General features: G+C 36.0%; 1 protein-coding gene across 1 annotated transcript in view; it reads right to left on the reverse strand.

Annotated features, from left to right (window-relative positions):
• The window catches only part of LOC136042285 (DNA (cytosine-5)-methyltransferase PliMCI-like), a 153,032-nt gene that overhangs the window by 131,760 nt on the left and 163 nt on the right, over positions 1 to 21,109 (reverse strand). The window contains exons 2-5 of the mRNA XM_065727240.1: positions 16,793 to 16,900; positions 13,191 to 13,347; positions 6,212 to 6,861; positions 3,397 to 3,536 (exon numbers count right to left, since the gene is read on the reverse strand). Of these exons, the coding sequence (XP_065583312.1) occupies positions 3,397 to 3,536; positions 6,212 to 6,861; positions 13,191 to 13,347; positions 16,793 to 16,803 (958 nt within the window). The 5' untranslated portion in view covers positions 16,804 to 16,900. The remainder of the gene's footprint in view (positions 1 to 3,396; positions 3,537 to 6,211; positions 6,862 to 13,190; positions 13,348 to 16,792; positions 16,901 to 21,109) is intronic.

Raw genomic sequence — 21,109 nt, forward strand, 5'->3', positions numbered from 1 at the left:
GACTATTGGTACATACACTATAACTAAAAAAAAACATCCAATTTTCTTTCTAAGGAACATGTGGAATTATCAGGTTCAACCCATGTCAGATTTTCATCAAAATTACCTGGATTCCCTTTTATTTTAGTCGTTTATTTACTTCTAGTTTTCGGCTAGTTATTCCCCACCCTGTATATTCTTCAAACATAGTTCAATTTCTTAGAACAATTGCCCTAAAAAAATACACAGAAAAACACAATTTCAAATTTGATTTTCCATGACAATTTACCCCCCCCCCTTATGCTCATTATGCTCTATTAGGGTGGATATTCAATCCCCCTTATGCTCATTAAACATAATCAAACACTTTGTGATAACAAACTGAAAGTAAGGAGTAACTCGGCTCAATAGTAACCGAAACTCTACAAAACGGAATTTTGATATCAATATATACACCGAAAGAATCAACATATTATGCTCATTCCAAAAATATAAAATTCATGAAGTTTAGTGTTACCTAACAAAAGTTAGGAGCCTCAGGAAATTGGCCTGATTTTTCAAATAGAGAGGAAACACCACCTAAAACTCCCCCAAAAGCCATCATATTTAGGAGATCAGAAAACCCTATTGCAGAAGTTTCAATCTCCTATATATTTTGCATCTTTTTCCAGAAGAAAGATCGCGGATGCATGTTTATTTGTTTGTTTTTGTTGTTTTTTCCCAGGGGTGATAGTACCGAAACAATGGTCCAAACCGAAACAATAAGTAGATAGGGAAAGGGTGCATTCAAACGGAAGCTAATGGTCAAGTGCCCTTTCAATGTAATGAAAAATATCGGAGGTCAGCCAGCCCCCCTTCCACGACAAGATTTTTCCCAAAAGTTATCCGATCAAAATTTTGAAATAGTCTTTTTGTTCAGCATAATTGAAAAATCCAACATGTGGAGAGAGAGAGAGAGAGAGAGAGAGAGAGAGAGAGAGAGAGAGAGAGAGAGAGAGAGAGAGAGAGAGAGAGAGAGAGAGAGAGAGAGAGAGAGAGAGAGAGAGAGAGAGAGAGACTGAAAATCGAGCCATAAGTTTTAATTAAGGCATTAACGAGTTATTAATTATTAGAAGTTCTTTGTTTCTTTGATGAGACATCTTCTTTTTGTTGAAAGGGTAAGCACAGACTGAATTATTGCCCTTTTCTCTCAGTAAAATATGAAATTACCAGTAAGTTTTCTATTCCATTCGAAATCTACTAAGAATAATACAAACAAAAAGAATAAAAACCGTATAAAAAACTGGTAGTTTCACTTCCTGTTGGTTGCATTTCAGAAAAAAAATGTAACATCTAAGTTTTGTTGATTCGTAACCCATATTAAATAAAAAACAAGTTTTTTTAACTGAAAGTACGGAGCGACATTAAAACTTAAAACGAACAGAAATTACTTCGTATATGAAAGGGGCTACTCTCTCCTCAACGCCCCACTCTTTACGCTATCAAATTTTAATTCTTTCTCTCAACTCAACTTTTTAAAACAGCAAAAAACTTTAGAGTAAAGAACGGAGCGTTGAGGAGGGAACAGCCGCTATCATATACGGAGTAATTTCTGTTCGTTTTAAGTTTTAATGTCGCCCCTTACTTTCAGTTAAAAAAAAAATGTTTTTTTATTTAATTTCTGAACGTTTTTGAATTAATGCATATTTTGATTTTGGCTCTCCGCACATGAATAATTAAAACGAAATTTGCATATTAATTTTTTTTTTGGCTAAATGGCTTTCTCTTGGTTTTGATCCAACGATTTTGAGAAAAAAGAGGTGGAGGAGGAGGCATAGTTGCCCTCTAATCTTTTGGTTACTTAAAAAGGCAATTAGAACTTTTATTTTTTACGAACGTTTTCATAGTAAAAAATATATGTAACATACAAATTAACTTACGTAACGAACTTTTATATTCGTATATTTTTATTACGTATATGAGGGGTTTCCCCCTTGTTAATACCTCGCTCTTTACATTAAACCTTAAATTTTGTCCCAATTCTATAAGTATGACCCCTGAATCACAAAGGCCATAGAATAAATAGTTTAAATTACTAAAAATACTTTAACGTAAAGAGCGAGGTATTTAGGAAGACTTGAACCCCTCATATGCTTAATAATTTCTGTTCGTTTTAAGTTTTAATTTTGCTCCTTACTTTCAGTTGAAGAAACTTTTTCGTATTTATTTTTTTTTTAATAATATTAGAAAATCCTGTGCCCCGTTCATGGAAATTCTCTTCCCCCTGATAAATTCCTTCATGGAAAGATCCTCCCACGTAAACCCCTCCCCTCAATAGAAAAAAATCTCCCAAAAAATGTCTGTACACTTCCCAATAACCATTACTATATGTAAACAATGGTCAAAGTTTGTGACTTGCGGCCCCTCTCCCGGGGACTCTGAGGGAGTAAGTCGTCCCAAAAGACATAGTTATTAGGTTTTTCGACTATGCTGAACAAAATGGTTATCTCAAAATTTTGATCCGTTGATTTTGTTTAAAAAAAAATGAGCGTGGGAGGTGGCCTAGGTGCCCTCCAATTTTTTTGGATACTTAAAAAAGGACACTAGAACTTTTTATTTCCGTTAGAATGAGCCCTCTTGCGACATTCTAGAATCACTGGGTCGATACGATCATCCCCTGGGAAAAAAAACCAAATAAACAAATAAAGACGCACCCGTGATCGGTCTTCTGGCAAAGAATACCAAATTCCATATTTTTGTAGATAGGAGCTTGAAACTTCTACAGTAGGGTTCTCTGATACCGTGAATGCGATGGTGTGATTTTTGTTAAAATTCTATGACTTTTAGGGGGTGTTTTCCCCTATTAAGCAAAATGAGGCAAATATTCTCAGGCTCGTAACTTTTGATGGTAAAGACTAAATTCAATGAAACTTATATATTTAAAATCAGCATAAAAATCTGATTCTTTTTATGCATCTATTAGCATCTAAATTCCGCTTTTCAGAGTTTCGTTTACTATTGAGCCGGGTCGTTCCTTACTACAGTTCGTTATGACGAACTGTCTGACTACCTAATAATGTTTAAGTGAGTTTTTGCAGTTAGAACCTGCATAAAACCATGGTCATGTGGGAATAAAAAATCATGTGTGATCCTTTAGACCCCAACTGGTTAACTAGAAAAAATTTATATCTATTTAGGCGAGAGCATTAATTTTTTGAAAGAGAGCATCGTTATTACATTCATTGAACACTGACTACGACAGGCCGTGTTCATCAATTGCCAAGCTCTGAACAAGACCCTACGGGTCTCTTTTTTATGATTGTCCAAAAATCAGCGTTTGCAATTTTTTTCCGAAATAGCCTAGAAACTTCTAACGGCCATGCTTAAAACTTGTTTTACACAAAACTTGTTTCAGCTCTAGAGAGACCAAATACTAACCCAAAAATAAATTGCTCTGTGCAACATCTAATAATTGACGGCATTCTGCACATCTATCAGGATCCAATGGAAGCTCTTTCACTTTAACTGGACGATAACTAATTAACTCCGGCTTATCTTCATATTTCATTCTTTTAAGCCTGCAAAAGATAAGCATAGAAAAACAAGTGAATTCGAGAGTGCTCCTTAACAGACATATAATGAATAAATGCAAGCACACAAGAGGAACCCCCTCCCCCCCTCACCACAAGGTCATTTCAAGGGAGCCTTCAAGACAATATCAAAGAAATTAGGGCTAAAACCCTACAATTTGAATTTTCAACTTCTCCCTATACATTTAGGAAAAGTCCACTGATACCCTCCTCACTCAAAATAAGACCTTTGTGTACCTAGGAGCTGGCAAAAAAAATACTTACATTTGCAACATCAAACTTTCCATGGTAACAACATATACTATCTGATTTTTCAGATAGTACCGGCACTATAAATTTTATGTTATTCTAAAAAAAGAATAATGAATAATAACATATTCCATTAAAAATAAATAATTCTATATCATTTCTCAGATTACACGGACGGGAAAATCTGATTTGTATGCTCATTCCACACATACGAAATTCAAATTCATTGATTTTGAATTTATTCACCAAAACTAAGTAGACGAAGGAGGAAAAAACTAAAAAAAAAAACGCTCAATGTTAGTGAAAGTTGCATCAAAAAATTCAACCTATTTCAAGCTCCCAGCTACAAAAATGCAAAATTTGGTCCAAGAAAGATGGTCAAGATGCCTATCTATTTGCATTTTTCTTAAGGATTGACCATACAGAACCACTTGTAGAAAGTCATGAGAGGCTCCTTAGGACAAGACACTCCTTTTAAACAAAAAAGTGACTGTGCCACATGGAAATGCCCATTTCTGCCTTTTCGTACTGTAAAACAACAGTTTTGGCTAGAATAGGCCAATAATGCTATCAAGCAAAAATTACAATACGACCAAATGATTCAGAACTATCAAAAAAGGTAGTTATATACGCTTCCAGATTCTAAGACCATTCTGATGTGCGGGAGGGCCTTTTGTTCCTGGCGATTATTATCGTCCATACAAAACAAACAGTTATGGTGGACCATTCATAGAGTATTGCATAGTAACGACCCAAATCTTAGGAAGAAGTTTCATTGGGGGACAAGAGCTGTTCACCCTCTAGCCTTCCTTCATTTGGAGCAGTTAATGTAGACTAGGCAGAAAACATGGGTATAGAGGGTTGATAGCTCCCCTGTCATTGCAGAAAGGTACTTTTGTGGATTGAAATCCAGGGTTTTATAGGCACGGACGCGTCCCCTATAATTCAGAAAATCTCATTTTATTTTGGAGAGCAAATATACCTAAATGGTCCCATATGCGCAAAACATTCTTAGAGAAATGCTAAAATTCAGTGTAGAGATAGGAAGGTTGGCAGGAGCTGTCCACCTTATATTCAGGACGATTCTAAATAAGATATTTAAATCGAAAGAAAAAAAACAGTTATTTGATAAAAATGAAAAGCGAAACACAAACTCAAAAGGAGCAGAGCAACCCTTTATATTACAAGAGGGGAAGGGTGTCGGGTCAGCCCCCTCGACCCATCACTCTTTACAATAAGAAATGATGTTTTGACCTCAATTCTTCAAAAGTGCAAGTGCACAATTAGTTGGATCTACTTCAAGCAATACCATTCTTTGCTCAAACGTTCTTAGTGGCTAAGATTAAAAAATGTTTTTAGGAAAATACCTGTCAAAATTTTGTACAAAAAGTGGGACCCGTTAAACTCCCTAATGCATAGGTTAATTTTTATGCATCTTAAATTTATTGCACAGTAATAATTAAGTAAATATTGTGCAATTAGTAATTAAACATTAACAATTAGCATGCATGCAAAGCTAAATCCCACCAATTTTAGATCCAAGAGGCGAAATGGTCCTTCAATTACCTGTGTAATCTTAATGGCTAAATACCCATGTATTTTTAATGGCTAGAATGCAAGAACTTAAATTAAGATAGTTGCTACATTCGAGAAATTACACCTATTCAGTTGGTGTTAAATACAATCTGTTATATTTCAGCTCGGAAATTTCTTACTTGGAAGTAAAACTGCTTTTTAATATAGTATATTACTCTTAAAATACAGGCCTGACAACAGGTCTGTTGAGGATGATTAGGGTAAGACTAGAAGAGATGAAACCCAGAAATGGTGGTGTGAACTAGGTCTACCCAAGAGTTTACAATTATATAGACTACTTAAATCTAGATATTGAATGGAAGTGTATTTTGACTTGACTATTTCGGTTAGATTTATTCATATTCGTATTCGTTTATTTAAATAGCTATGGTAGCACTCAAAAATGAACGCTAAATTACGCTACTTTTACAATCACAAAATTACAATTAACACTTGTTAAATGCTCTTACGAAATATGGTACAAAAAGGAGTTTGCGAATCTATAAGGTTATGGATCCCGTTGAGAGCAAACTGTCTGCCAGTGGGAGAAGCAACTTTTATAAATTTAAGGAAAGTACTGAAGCAAAGGTAAATTGCCCACTGTGCGATACGAAGGAGGATATTGGGGCATTCTCATATTAGCGACCCCACAAACGGTTGTTCTGGTGGAAAATTTTGTGCTGAAGGTGATGGAGGTCAGGCACAAAAGTCGCAAATAGAAGAACATTGTATTTGGTTTCGATTTTGATTCGTTTGTTGTCAGAGATGTGCAATCAACACTTTTGTGTATGGGCCTCGGGTTTTCCAATACAAATTATTATCATAATTATATTTCATACCTTTTAACCTTTTGCTTCCTTCTTGATTTTCCAAAGACGAACTCTTCATCCGAATCAGAGCTATGACTAAGATCCTCAATTTCCGATTCAGACTCTAAGTCGTCTGCTTGTAATACATTGGTTTTTCTTTTGAGACTCAAATTTGTATGTGCATCAGAGCAAATTGTTCTATTAGAGTTTTCAACTTGCAAAGAATCACCAATTTTCGGTTCTATGTCATTTTCTTTTCTGCTAGAGGACGCAACTATGCCATTTTCATTCTTTTTAGGGTTCTGTTTTGAAGTTCCGGAATGTGAACTAACAATGTTATTTTCTCTTTTAACTAGTCCATGAGTCTCCTCTTTCAAACAAATACTGCTCCTTTTTCTTGAAAGGATTTCCTTAAGTGACAACTGTCGACTTCGTTTTCGAACCGACTCCGAGGGTCTCTCTAATGAAGGCAGTTTATCTTTTGACCTGGAAGGCTCAGCCACGCCACTAATTGAATTTTCCTCAATGAGGCTATTAGCATCAGGCAATTCTGCTTTTATTTCTTTTTTTACATCAGAAATGGTATTCAACCCATTAACAGGATTAGAACTGATATCTGATTTCAGTATACAGGCAACAACACAAAGTAAGAAGCCTTCAAGTTCATCCAGGTACTCATCCTAATGAGAAAAGAAAAAACACTGAAATCTACAAGAAGAAAAACACTGAATAAAAGTACCCACAATAGGTAAAATAACGCTTTTTGTGTGGGGGGGGGTAGGAGAGGGGTATTTAAAACCACACAAAATATACGAAAAATATTCAAAAAGCTTAGCTTAAGAAATCAAGACAATTAGGGGGGGCATGGGCTAGAGGACCACCTCTAAATAAATGCCTGAATTGAAATATTTTCGTGTTTGTTTTTTCGTGTTTTTTTTTTCAGGACGAAATTTCAAGTAAAAATGCTCTCACTTTTATTTTTCAGTCAGGGAAACTGAAAAACACTGCGTCTTTATAAAAAAAAAATTATATTAAAATGATTGAAATACACCTTAGACAGAGGATTTGACAACACTTTCTTTACCTGCTTCAGGGCGGACGGTTCTGCCTGGCACAATCCGCAATTTAGATTGTGTTTCCTTTCATCAACCGACCACGTTGTTGGGTGATTTATGACACCCAAGGGAAGTCACGAAATTTCGTATTAAAGCATATTTTTTCAGAACAATTATTTCACTGTCTATTATCTCTTTAGTAGTCTTAAAGTTTACAACCTCCTTATCAAATCATGAACATCCTTTTTATCAAATCGCATTACGTTAGTTACGCTGGCGTAGCTTCTTATTACGACAAGGATAAGAGATATTTCAGCCTGGTTTCTATATGAAGACATTATGAATAGTCTAAGGAGTCCCAGATATGCTTTTTACGCCCCTGACGAAAACATCAGGTTTCTGCAGCTCTTTGAAATGCATGCTTCTATGTAGTATCATCGAGCACAAGTATTAAAAAAAAAACAGTTATTTTCTGCATGTATAAGTCTATTCCTCTAGTTCGCCTTTTCAAAAGGCTCTCCGCCCTTCCCAATCATTCAAAATTAATTACGTCAATTGAAGGAAATGAAAAGACAATTTAATTTCAGCCTCTAACAAACTACTTTTATCATGAAAATCCTAATAAAATTTTAAACGTTATTAATGTTGTAGAAAAAAAACCTACCAAATTCCTCAAGAATAAAGTCATCGTGTAAAAAAACGAGTATGAGGTAGAGATGAAAGGTGAAAACGCAAGTTTCATTAACAACTTTAAGGTCCATATAGGCAAGAAACTGGTTTTTTTGTCGTAGTTGTCGCTCGGCTGTCGAAGGAGAAGAGCAGTTATAGACTTCGGCTGTGCATATTAACAAGCCGAAGGACTTATCTTGGAGATCAATAGCCTCCCAAAGCACCACGGTCAAGCACTGAGGGGTGGAAAGTGAATTCACTGCATACCAACAATGTGAATTTGATAGCCAGCCAGTTCATGTTCTGTCATCCTTAGCTCTGAGTCGCATAATTGACACGCAAGCAGAAACAGGAACTTTCAAAGATACGAACTGACGTTTCAAGGACCTTAGCAATCAAAAAATGCAATACGTTTATGGGTAAAGTAGGCTTATGTGATATGCTCTTAGAACTGCACGGGATGGACCTAAAGATGAAGAAATTTTGTACGTAGACCCTCTTCTACATTGTGGATGATAGCACCAGTAAAGCCCACTATAACATGAAGCATGCAAGCAGGCTAAGATGGCAACGGTGCTCAAATTGCTTTAGTTTAAGTTTGTCTAATCAACTGGACTGACCGCTGGTACCTAAACCATAAAACATTGTAGTCTTATGAATCAGCCTCTAAAAATCAGCATATCGTCAAGCCCTTAAGGATCGAACACTTGATTCTTGATTACTGTTCATGTCAGATCTACTGACCCGAGCCTCTACTATATCTGGTAAGTGAAAAAGACTCGATATCGGTAATATGCCAGTACTAATATCACAGTAAAATATACAATATGCGACGTAGGGTTATCATTTACTTCTCAAAGAAACTTCTTCATGGTATGGCATGGTAAAGGATTGCGCTTACTGCTAGATGATTCCATGTGGCACCACTGTCCATTCTCATTGACCTCACCGTTTTCACTTTTCCTTACTGGGCAAAATCGTACAGGATCTGCTACTATTGTATCTCCGAGGGCTTTTTAAGGTAGAGACATCTATCAAGTTTTTTTTTCTTTTTTTTTACAGACGTTCGTCCCATGGTCATTTTGAGGAGGACAGACTTGCCCAGAGTAGTGTCCTAGCTGTTTCCTTAAATATGTCAATGATTTAGAGCCCTTTGCTGCCACCAAAACAGTCAATGTGATCCTCTGAAAGCAACAAGTCTTCACCAATTGTCAGGAAGATCTTTTGAAGTTGCGAAACAGTTTTATCAGATTCTTATACTGGGATGGTTACCTTAAACACACTAAAACAGAAGAGCTGCTTTGCATCCGAATGAGGATTCCTAATTGTCATTTAGACTTCAAGACATCAACACAGTCGATGAGTAACTCTTGTTAACAATTGTTTTTTTCACCTGATTTTTAATTGAATATCTACTTCGACCAGACTCGATGTTCATGTAGTAAAAAGCTAAAGAACAATTTTCTCTTCTAAAGCCCTTTTGATACAACCTGATCAGCTGCCTCATCATATTCGTCTATTCATATTCACCACTTCTGAGGATTTACACCAAGGCACGGATTACCCGCATCAGCAACTGCCTCCTCTAACCTTACGGTGCTATTTCCCTCCTTAAGCTTAGAAATAAATAGACGAAATTCCTAACAATGGCAAATCTTCAATCAAATCAAAAAAAAATGTTTTGGTAAGGAAAAAGAAATATGTGTTGCACATATTTCGATGTTTATTGCTCAATGTTCTTCACACAAACGTCGACCCAATGTGCTGTACATATGTTGACGTCTGTTGACAGTAATTTCTGACCCTCTTTCCTTCTTTGCAAAGCATCGGTGATCTGAATTTTCATTAATCCGAACTTACAGCCGATGCCTATCTCAAACGGATCTTTTAATGTCAGTTACGGTATTTATAAAATTAGTAAAAGGGAAACCACATCAGTAATTTGCTGTACTACAGTAATTTACATCAGTAACCCACATCAGTAATTTGCAGTAATTGTGGTAGGGCGTAAGATCCAGATCTATGGACAATGCCCTCTGCAAAGAGCTGCCTCGACCCTTTCGGGGTACCTGCAAGATTGGGGATCTTACGGTTAACTTTCCCCACTTGAGGAGTGGCGCCCCTCGAGGAAATCATAGCCTAGTAAACAACACAGCATTCGTACGGGATTCTGATTTTTGGATATTTCTTCTGGGCTTAGTCTCTTTTGATGGGCGTTTTCGGGCTGAAAAACTTCTTCCTAGCTCATTTATCTACTATGGGCTGCCTCCCCGTATTAGCATAATATTTTTAGGCATGAATATATACAATGAGACGGAGGTAATAGGCTTGGGACTGTCTGTGCAGGATCTCGACTCTTGTTGATAGAAGAGCATCGCCAAATGCTGAAAACCATGTTGCGACCAGGATGGGTCCAGGATTGCACAAAGCCTCCAACCAAACTGGAGGTCCCAGGGACTTCTTGCTGTCCGGTTCTAAGCCGGCTTAAGCACTTTGGTGTAAACTTGAGAAGATATGTTGGTCCCCGTCCTGCACTGGTATCCGGAATCATTGCTTTTCCTGAGACCAAAATAATTTCAGTGATTTAAAGAACATGAAAATTGGAACTTAGAATGTTATGACTATAAAGGTATTAATAATAGAATACTAGTTGCTCAATTCATGACTAAAAAATTCAGGGTATTAGTTTTAGTAGTATAATCCCCTGTTGGACCAACTGACGCCAATACGAGTAACTCAGATGAATTTTACTTACAGTTACAGGAACAAATAGAGAGCGTACCAGATAGAAATAAGGTGTTTTTACTAGGAGATTTTAATGCCCAGGTTGGTAGAAATAGGGTCACAAAACCTGTCTGGTCACAAAATGGCCCATGAATTGATATGGTATTCACGTGATGGTAAGACAGCCAACCTTATGGATTACATTGTTGTAAACCGAAAACTAGCAGGATCAATACAAGATAATAGGGTATATAGGAATGCTGTTATTGATTTTAAAAGTAAAGATCACCATCTGGTAGTTTCTAAGGTTAATATAAAAATGAAACTTCGGAAGGGTAACTGCCTCCCGGGAATTTATGATGTTGGTAAACTCCAGGATGAAAATTTGAGAGAAACTTTCCAGGAACAGCTGAATACTAAACTTCAGAGTTTAAAATTTGACATTGTAGAAGATGGATGGAATAATTTTAGAAAAATAAATTGTGAAGTTGGTGATAGTGTCTTAGGGAAGAAAGTTAAGACTGCAGCTAGGAATATTAGTGGAAAAGCTTTATGTTTAGCAGAGAGTAGAAGTGGTTTGTACAAGAATTATCGGAGTTATAGATCATATGAAAACAAAAGGGATGTAAAGAACGTGGAAAAAAGTATTAAAATATGAACTAAGCAGATGTGAAGTGGAGGCCATGCATAAAATTGTCGAAGATCTGGAAGATGCAGCTGGACGGCATAATAGTAAAATATTATACTGGCACGTTAATAAATTGAGAGGGAGTAGTCAATCCGGACTAGTCCCAGTTAAATATAAGAATGGGACCACAATTAGTGATAAGGAAAGAGTTAAAGAGAGATGGGCGAAATCAGAGAGAAGAGAATAAACCGAGATACAGTTGCAGGAAAAGATATAGATGAAAATGAAAAAGTTTGTGATACCATGGATGTGAAGGAAGATTTGTTTTGTGAGGAAGAATTAGCGACAGTACTAAAAGGACTAAAAAATAATAAGGCTCCAGGTGTTGATAATGTGATAAATGAATTTCTTAAATATGGTGGCTCTGAGGTTAGAAATAAGCTACTAAAGATTATAAATATGATTTTTGAAAAAGAGAAAGTACCAAATGATTTTAGGAAAACCTTAATTAAACCAATGTAGAAGAAAGGTGACAAGAATGAGTGTCGTAATTATCGAGGCATTAGTCTGGTCACTATAGGTAGCAAATTACTTAGTAATATGATACTTTCTAGATCGAGAGATGCTGAAGACAAAGTTTTAAGAGAAGAACAGTACGGTTTTAGAAAAGGTAGAAGATGTGTCGACCAAGTTTTCACTCTTAGGTTAATAATAGAGAATTGCTTTCGTTTTCAAACACCTTTGGTTCTCAGTTTTATAGATTATGGGCAAGCGTTCGATTCTGTTGAAAGAAGAACTTTAGCAAACGTCTTATCCTTATATGGTATACCCGACAAATACATTAAGGTGATTAGTGCTATGTACGAGATAACACTGCTGCGGTTAAGGTAGGAAATGAGGTTAACCACCGGTTTTGTATTTAATCAAGAGTTCAGCAGGGTTGTGTTCTATCCCATTTTATATGGATTATTTTGATGGACTTTGTCTTACGGAGCACAGAAAAGGGATTTGGAGACCACGGAATCAAATACGGAGGAAAAATTCTCCTGGACTTAGATTATGCTGATGATTTAAGCATATTAGATGAAAGTGTGAGCAAAATGAATAAATTTTTAGAGGTCGTGCGAGTTCAGGGTGCTAAAATAGGTTTGAAAACACTGTTAAGAAGACTAAGTCACTTAGACTAGGAATAAGAAAAGATAAAAAGTTGAAGTTGGGTAACGATAAGATTGATCAGGTGGGCAGCTTAACTTGCCTTGTTAGTATTATTAGTAAAGACAGTGGAACAAGTGACGAAGTTAAAAGTAGAATAGCCAAGTCTCAGGGTGTTTTTTCACAGTTAAAAAAAAATGGACGAATAGGAAGATAAGTCTGCAAACCAAGATTAGAATATTGGAAGCTGCATTGATGGCAGTGGTCAAATATGGCTCTGAAGCAGTGGTGCTCTGAAAAGACGATGAAAATTTACTAGATGTTTTCCAGAGAAATTGCCTACGGATTATTCTGGGTACCCGACTGACTGACCGTATTTCAAAGAGAAGATTTTACGAAAAATGTGGTTGAATCCCCCTTTCTAGGGCTATAATGAAAGAAAGATTGAGATGGCTAGGCCACGTTTTATGGATGAAGGATGACAGATTGCCGAAGATTGTCCTTTTTGGCCAATCGTCTGGGGCCAAACGGAAAGCAGGTCGTCCTCGTCTGGGGTTGGAGGATGTCATAATTAAAGATTTAAAGGAAACGGGAACTTCCTCTGAGGGTGTAAAGAGGGAGGCCTTGAACAGATTGGGTTGCAGGAGGAGCGTGCGTAGCTGTGTTAGCCTCAGGTGGCTTGATGCTGTGCTGAGTTATTAGTAGTAGTAGTAGCATATAATTAAGTATTTGAATGCTCAAATTGAAGGTAAAATTTCCAATAAAATATAATAGAAAATACCTTGTTGATGTTTTTCCTGATGAATTTACTGTTTAGATCATCAAGCAGTCCCATGTGATCTTTGGTCATAAGATTCCTTAGTAAGTTGAGTTTCTGTTTCAGATACTGTTGCTTATTCAAAATACCATCCTTACTTTTATTTTCCAGAGCTTGCAACCTATAGAAAAATATTAAGTAACAATAAGCAAATAAGACAATACCCAAACCCAATACACATTATGCCTCATCTTAGGATATATTCAGATAAGTCATGTTCATAAGCCTAAGCTGACATTTAGATTTAAACACACAAGCAAAAAAACTTTAGACCAGCTTCAGAATTTATTTGTAAAAGTTTTCCAGTTTATATTGTTAAAAGCTTTCTAGTAAACAAAGAACAAATTGTAAAATACTTAAATGCCTTGTCTTCTTCTTTGCTGGTTTTTCGAAGTGTCCCTCAAAGATCCAGTGATTGATCCTTTATGCTTCTTCTTTATAATCAATGAAATAGCTGTTAGGCATGATGAAAGTATATAAATGTTCCTTCCCTAGCTGAGGTAGTATCTGGAGTGGGTAAAAGCCAAACTTTCAATCACATTGAACAAGTTATCTCTGAAGGATCAAAACCGAATGGGATGGTAAATAAAAATAAATTCTCAGTGACAACAGTTTCATTTCTTATGAAAAGGCCTACTAAATTGGAACCACCTTTAAACCCAAAACTTGTCAGCAACAGCTCAGCCCTACTAGGGGTAGTGATTTCCTCTGATCTAACTAGGCAGGAAAAATACAAGATTGAACTGTAACAAAGAATAAAATAAAACTAATTTTCTGCATGTTCCTCAAGCATATCCACTGTTCCTCAAATGGAAATTGAATATCCTTTTTAGCATTTTGCTCTGACAAAAGAAGAAAGTGATAAAACTGGCCAGATTATGCTGCTTTACTCTTTATTTAAAATTATTTGAACTTCCCCCCTTTTGTCTATTGTGAGAAACTGTGCTTGCAATTTGCCACAGCCCTCCTCCTCCATACCATCTACAAGAACTTCCTCCTGCCTCCCTTTGCCCCTCTTAGATTGCAACTCTTCAGAAAAGCAGTTGTGAACGTTTCACAACAGAAACAAGTTTACTCTAGGTCATAGCATTATGTTCTTTAAGTTTTGTGCTGGGTTTTGTTTATGTTCTAATAATTTGTAACTTGTGCGTTTTATTGAATCTTGTTGACAAATTGAATCTTGTTTTGTTACTATGACCCTGTCTTAATTAGTAGATTGGCTAAAAATACCATGTTCAAGCCATGCCTATGATAATGTATCTTTTTAAAATAAATGATTTGGCTTGTATCTTTTTAAGTTGGCATTTACTGCTAGAAGTTTCTCATTTTAAATTTTATCATTTAATTCTAAGATTCACCAAATATGATTTTTTTTTTTTTTAATAATTAGTTTTTAAAAAGGCAGAAGTTAGAAATCTATGCGTATAGAAGTTTAGTCTATCAGCATTTGAGCCCATCCAATTTCTTTTAACATGCTTAATGCTTCCATAGCAAAGTAACCTTCAGTTTGTTCTATCTATGCTTTACAGATTTGAAATTTTTACAGAGTAGAGTAGCTTTCTGTGCATATTGGCTATATATAAGCAATGTTAGTACATATATATATTAGCAAAATGCTGAAACAAAACGTCCCTTCTATGCTCTAATGCAAATACCAAATTCAAAGATATAGTTTCAGAATAAATCAAGATGGTAAAGGCCTGACAAAGAAACTTAACAAACAAAGCCCTGAAACACAATTGTCATGATATCAGAGCAGCTCACTCTCCTCCCATACACATCAGTGCTTGTAATCCACATCAAAGGAACAATCCAGGAGACAGGGCTTATAAGAATGGGGCTATCCTCTCCCATAGAGGATTTTTGTAATGGACAAAGTATTCTAAATTCTATGTGAAAACCTGGTCTTTGGTTAAATTTTTTTCTGACAAAGAAAACACTCAATACTCGAAATTAGCTGCTTTACAACATATCCTTGTAGCTGAATAGAGCCAATTTACTATCAATCTGCAGCCAAAGTAACCTTTGTGCTAACAAAGAGGACATGAACTCTTTTTAACACTTTTATAGTAAACAAAATAACTGACTGTAATTATATATGGTAGTTCTAAGTCTTTTGGAACCAATTTGTAGAAATCTATTCAAAAATAAGTAAATCTACTTTTAGGTTACCCTTCTAACCCTTAAAAGTGTATTCCAAGAAACACTGACTATTGGCCAAGCCACTTGCCATATCTGCCTTATGCAAGTCTTATTTGTTATTAGATTTGGATGTTATTAAGTGATGTATGGCTGAACTAGGGGGAAATCTAGATGATAGACTTACTCAAAATTTTAAGAAAAGACAAAAGTAAAATATAGAAATTCAAGTTAATTCTTACAAGCAGCTTTAAAAGTCAAAATTACATCATACCTTGACAGTAATTTTAATATGTTAAATTAATACCCAATAGATAGCAGCTGTGTTAAGGGATACAGTAACATTTATGTTTCCAAACATTCCTGTAAAGAAATCCAGAAAAAATTGTTACTATCTGTATCTTATTTTATAAAGTAATATACCTTAGTCTCGACATTTATTAGTTTTAAAGGAAAACGTTACATATTGACCCTGTCATTTTACATGGTTTTAATATTACTTTATTTCTGATCTGGAGCCTCAGACTAAAACTATTTAACTCTTATCATATCTTGATGTGTTTCACTTTAGGCAACTCAGTGAACAAAGGAAATGATATCTAAATTTAAGACATATATCAAAACCCATTTCAATGACAAATTGAACCTAAATTAGCTAATTTAGGCAGTATTTAGCCTAATATTAAACATGTTTTCTAACAGTTGATAGATGGGTATCTAATATCATTCATAATATATTACCTTACCTTAAATCACATGTTCAGCAAGAGACAAGGTGGTAATGAGCCTCCTGTGGAACATATTGCTGGTGGTGTGACATGACTATGCTCTGGCATCCCAGGTTAGTCTACATTCTGCATTGCCCCAGTCCTGATCAACTCCTTTCTTGAATGCATTGTGGTTTGGGACTGGAAGGTGGCATTGGAGGGGCTGTTCCAGTAAGGGATGGCGCATACAGAGAAAAATGGCCAGCACTCACATTAATGTCAACAGGGGACTTGCAGCTTCTTTGTGTGACCTCTTGTTGTACTTGCAAGGGATAACGAGAACTTGACTTGAGTGGTCATTTTCTAGTAGTTTACAAGTGGCAATAGCATCTCCTCTCTTCCTTCTATAGACTAGGGTGGGGAGTTTGAGGTATACAAGGCATTCCTCAAACAGCTTGTCTTGCAAAGCAGGTATGAGCTTTGTTGCTTGTCTTTGGATGCTCTTGAAAGCTTTAACATCCATTTTGTAATGAGAGATGCTAGGGCCATTCCAAATTCCAGGTTTGGACATGTAATTAAATTCAAAGTATAAACTAATTTTATTAAAAATTATGGTTAACTGAGCAGGCTATGGGGATTTGTCTTTTCTAAGAATCTTCTTTATACTACCAAGATTACAACACATTTCTGCATTTTTAATCTTTGTATTCAAATACTTACATTTCCTCCATTGTTGCTTCTTTTAGAGAGGATACAGCTTTAGGAATACAAACAAATGTTGCAGGGAGATATATAACAGTATATTGATTTTACAGCAGATTCAGGAACCTACAAAACAAAATGTTGGAATTAATTAAGCTACTATTGCAAAAGTTATTTGAGCAGATTTTTTATAGAACAGCAACATGTAAAGTTTAGAGAACCTCTTTGTTTGTTTGTGCAAAATTTGACAGAAAAAAAAAACTTTTCAGGCAATGTTTTCTGGATTACTGTATACAAAACCCATATTTCAACTACAAATCTTGTTTGATTCAAAATTTAGCCAGGTTGACTATTAATTTCATTGGATTATTCTTTGTTTGGTTTGGAGATAATTAAGACAAGTCTAATATTTCATTAAAAACACATTTAGCAATATAGCTTACTTTTGTAACATTTCTTTGTAATTATGCAAAATTATTGTATCATACACAACAAAAAATATCAGATAAATCATACAGCAGTCATTAAATTCCTGATTTTAGCTTAAGCTATTTCCAAAATCATCATTACTTTTCTTCACTAAACCTTTGTCAAAATTTATACTAGATTCATACTTCAGGACTAGCCAGAAGAAATCATTGCAAATACTTACTGGTTGGCTTCTTCTAAAGAAGAAAATGTCAAATAAATAAAAGCAGTAGCCTAGGCTACATCAGATTCCTTATTTCCACCTGTACTACTTCCAAATACCATGGTCACTTTTCTGACAATGCATCCCTCACAGCCATATAGCTCAAAAGCCATGATGAGATTTTTCTCCATTACTAAATATCATGTACATTGTAAGTTCTTTGTTGAAATGGGTTTGCTGTAGTTTTGACAGGTGCAATCAAGATTTGTTGGTAATACCTACCAAATATTACTTGAAATGATTTCAAAAAGTAGATAACAATGGTGGGAAACATGGTTACCCTTCATTACTTTAAATTGCAGTTTGGGTCAATATAAAGAATTTTTCCTTGTGAAGCTCCAGAGTAAGTGACCATAAGTTATTTATAGTATTCTTTAGTGATCAAGTGCATTTGGATGATCAGTAGCTTCCCAGTCCAGTTTTCATTCCCTATCAGACCACTCAGTATCCAGCCTTTGTTTGAAAATTCCAACTGAGTCAGCAACAACTATCTTCAGAAAGTTTGTTCCAATCACTAACAGCCCTTGAGGAAAAAAAATGAGTGCACTATGGTTAGGATTGACTGCTGTACAAGTTTCAGCCAGCAAATTCTGGTTGGAATCAGGACCAACAACAGGAAATATTCCTGAGAGATTATTTACCTTCATTAGCTTGTAGGTTAGCCCCTCTTTTACTCCTACGTATAAGTTTGGGAGTTTCTGCTTTCCTAGTCTTGCAGGGTAAGATAGTCCTCTATGTCAGATACTATTTTAGTGGTACTTTCCTATACATTTTTCAGAGCTTCTATGTGTGTGTTTTTTTTCTTTTTTGGGGGGGAGGGTAGAAACATGGAAATTTCAAGCTTTGTTCAGCCTAGTCTTTATACAGAAGACTAACAACTTTGGGAGAATAATTGGAGAGGGTGCCCTTGATCAGCCCCAGAGTTGAACAAGCACCAGCAGCAGACTTTTCAGAGTGGGTACTGACTTTCAATTCATAGTCAATAATGACACCAAGATTTTACTCACCACTAACAGAAGGAATTAGATGGCCAGAAACAAAAAGCAATAAGATTTGCTTGTGATGAATTTTATCATTTACTTTACAAATCATTTCAGCCTTGATTAGTTGCCTGGTTACAAGAAGATTTGAAGACTTAATGATCAAATTTTGAATTTGATCCAGGTTCTTTTCCTTATATTTGAGTTAGAGGGGGGGGGCTATAATTAATTTTTCCTCAAGCATCATCAATCCTTAGAATAGTTCTGGAGATGATTTCTCTAGGCCTATTTGTTCCTTCTACTTGAGAAACTCTTTAAACATTTTTAGATCACTTGAAATTATGCATTTTTAGTCCTTAAAATGACAATGCCTAATGGCAATTAGTCCTAATTTAATTAGTCAGAATAGGCTAGTTCATTTCTATCATTGTCTAGTAGTCTAGTTTAACCCAATGTATTTTGCTGTATATATCTCTTTTGTTTTCAAATCAATATCTATAAATTGAAACAACTTTGACAAAAGGTAAATAATTAGGCTAGTTTACAGCACTTGGAAATGCTAATTCTTGAAGCATATCCTATTCTGGTTGACCCTCCCCCTCCATGGGGCAAACTAAAAATGCATAAAGTGTGCTTGCTTACAGGTAACATTACCTATAGAGCAAAGCATATTAGCCCATGAGCCCTGCAGGCACTGGGATGAGGTCTGTATTCTTTATTTGGTAAAATTCTAGTTAATTGACTTCTTGCTATCTCAAAAAGGGTTTAGGTTAGGAAAATGAAACTTTCAGGGATAAATATACAGACTAAAGTATGTCCTGGGCAGGTATTTTGAAGCAACTACCTCCACTCCTTCTCCCTCTAGAGGGCCCTGACCTTTAAAAGTATGTGTGTTATAAAAGTGAAACCTTGCAAAATAGATCTTCTGCTTAATTGAAGTACAACAAAATTGTTTTCAGCTTCATAACTTTGCTCAATTCTATTTTATAAGGTTTTAAAGATATTACCTTAATTCACACTTCAGAGCAAATTAGTTGCAAGAACTGCAATGCTCTGTAGTTGATGATGGTGATAGATCTGGTTGCTGTGCTAAGGTCAAGCAACAAACCATAGGGACTAGAGAGTGCTAGAGAGATGCAATTTAAGCCCACTCGGTAATGGTGATCACATGGTAGGTATGGTTCAAGGACAATTCTCTAGCAATTTAGAGTTGGCACCACCACACAACAGCAACTTCAGATAGAGTGTGTGAGATGGTTGGGTATGACAAGCTGCATCATCCTCCAATCTAACTCTCTATTTTCTTCCACAACTGTTGTGGTAGTGAGGGCTGGGAGGGATTTTCCCACTGGAATCTCCATGGTTTGGCTGCTCATTCCTTGCTGAGTCTCTTTTTGAATTCCTTGGGCAAGGTTGCAGAGACTGTCTCTTGGCTTAGTTGGTTCCAATTGTTCACCACTAGCTGGCTGAAAAAAATCTAGTCAGACTTTGGTGTTAACGCTGGATTTGAACAGCTTTTTGGAAAGTCCTCATGTTTGCTTTTGGTGGGGAGAGAAAGTGAACAGCTTCTGATCCACCTGCTGGAGGTACCCATAGGTGAGCAGCATGTCATTACACCTATGCTGAAAAACAAGTGTTGGGAGATTAACAGATTGTAATCTTCTGCAGTAGGGCTGACTGCATAAACTGTTGATGCATTTGGTGGCTCTCCTCTGGACACCTTCAACAAGCTGGATGTCTCTCTTATAAAAAGGACCAGCAAGACATGTTCCAAAATCTAGGATTGGCTTGACCATAGCTCTATATAGTTTCAGAAAAACTGTGGAGGATTGACTACTGACAGTTCTTTTCAGGATTCTCAAATTTGCATTTGCTTTCAAAACTGCTTGGGCAGTGTGCTTGTGGAATTTTAAGCTGTCATCCAACAGGACTCCTAGGTCTCTACCACTACTTGAAATAGGAATCAAGACTGTCAATGATGTTTAATGCAAATACATTTCCTAAATTCTGAAAAAAAAAACATTGATATGGCTCAAAATTTTACTTAAATAACAGGAATTGCATTTTCAGAACTAAAGGCAGAGAAAAGGCAACTGGTAACTAAAAATTAAGGTAAAATTTTGTTTTGTCAAAATTTCAATAGGTATAAACCTGTCATTTAGGCAAATTTCAGGGCCTTCTAGAGGGAGAAGGAGTGGAGGTAGGTACTTTAAAACACTTTCCCAGGACATACTTTAGCCTGTAGACCCATCCCTGAACGTTTTATTTTCCTAAACTAAACCCTTTCCAAGATAGCAAGAAGTCAATTAACTAGAATTTTATGAAGCTGAAAACAATTTTGTTGTACTTCAATTAAGCAGAAGATCTATTTTGCAAGATTTCACTTTTATAACACACATATTTTCAAAGGTCATCAAAGGTCCGGGCCCTCTAGAGGGAGAAGGAGTGGAGGTAGTTGCTTCAAAATACCTTCCCGGGAATACTTTAGTCTGTAGATTCATCCCCAAGTTTCATTTTCCTAACCTAAACCCTTTCTGAGATAGCAAGAAGTCAATTAACTGGAATATTACCCAAAATACCTTCCTGGGACATAGGCCTTCTTAGGCAGTAGGCTAGACCCATCCCTGAGTTTCATTTTTCCTAACCTAACCCATTTCCAAGATA

This window comes from Artemia franciscana, chromosome 2 (assembly GCF_032884065.1).
Source record: "Artemia franciscana chromosome 2, ASM3288406v1, whole genome shotgun sequence".
Classification (NCBI taxonomy): Eukaryota; Metazoa; Arthropoda; class Branchiopoda; order Anostraca; family Artemiidae; genus Artemia; species Artemia franciscana.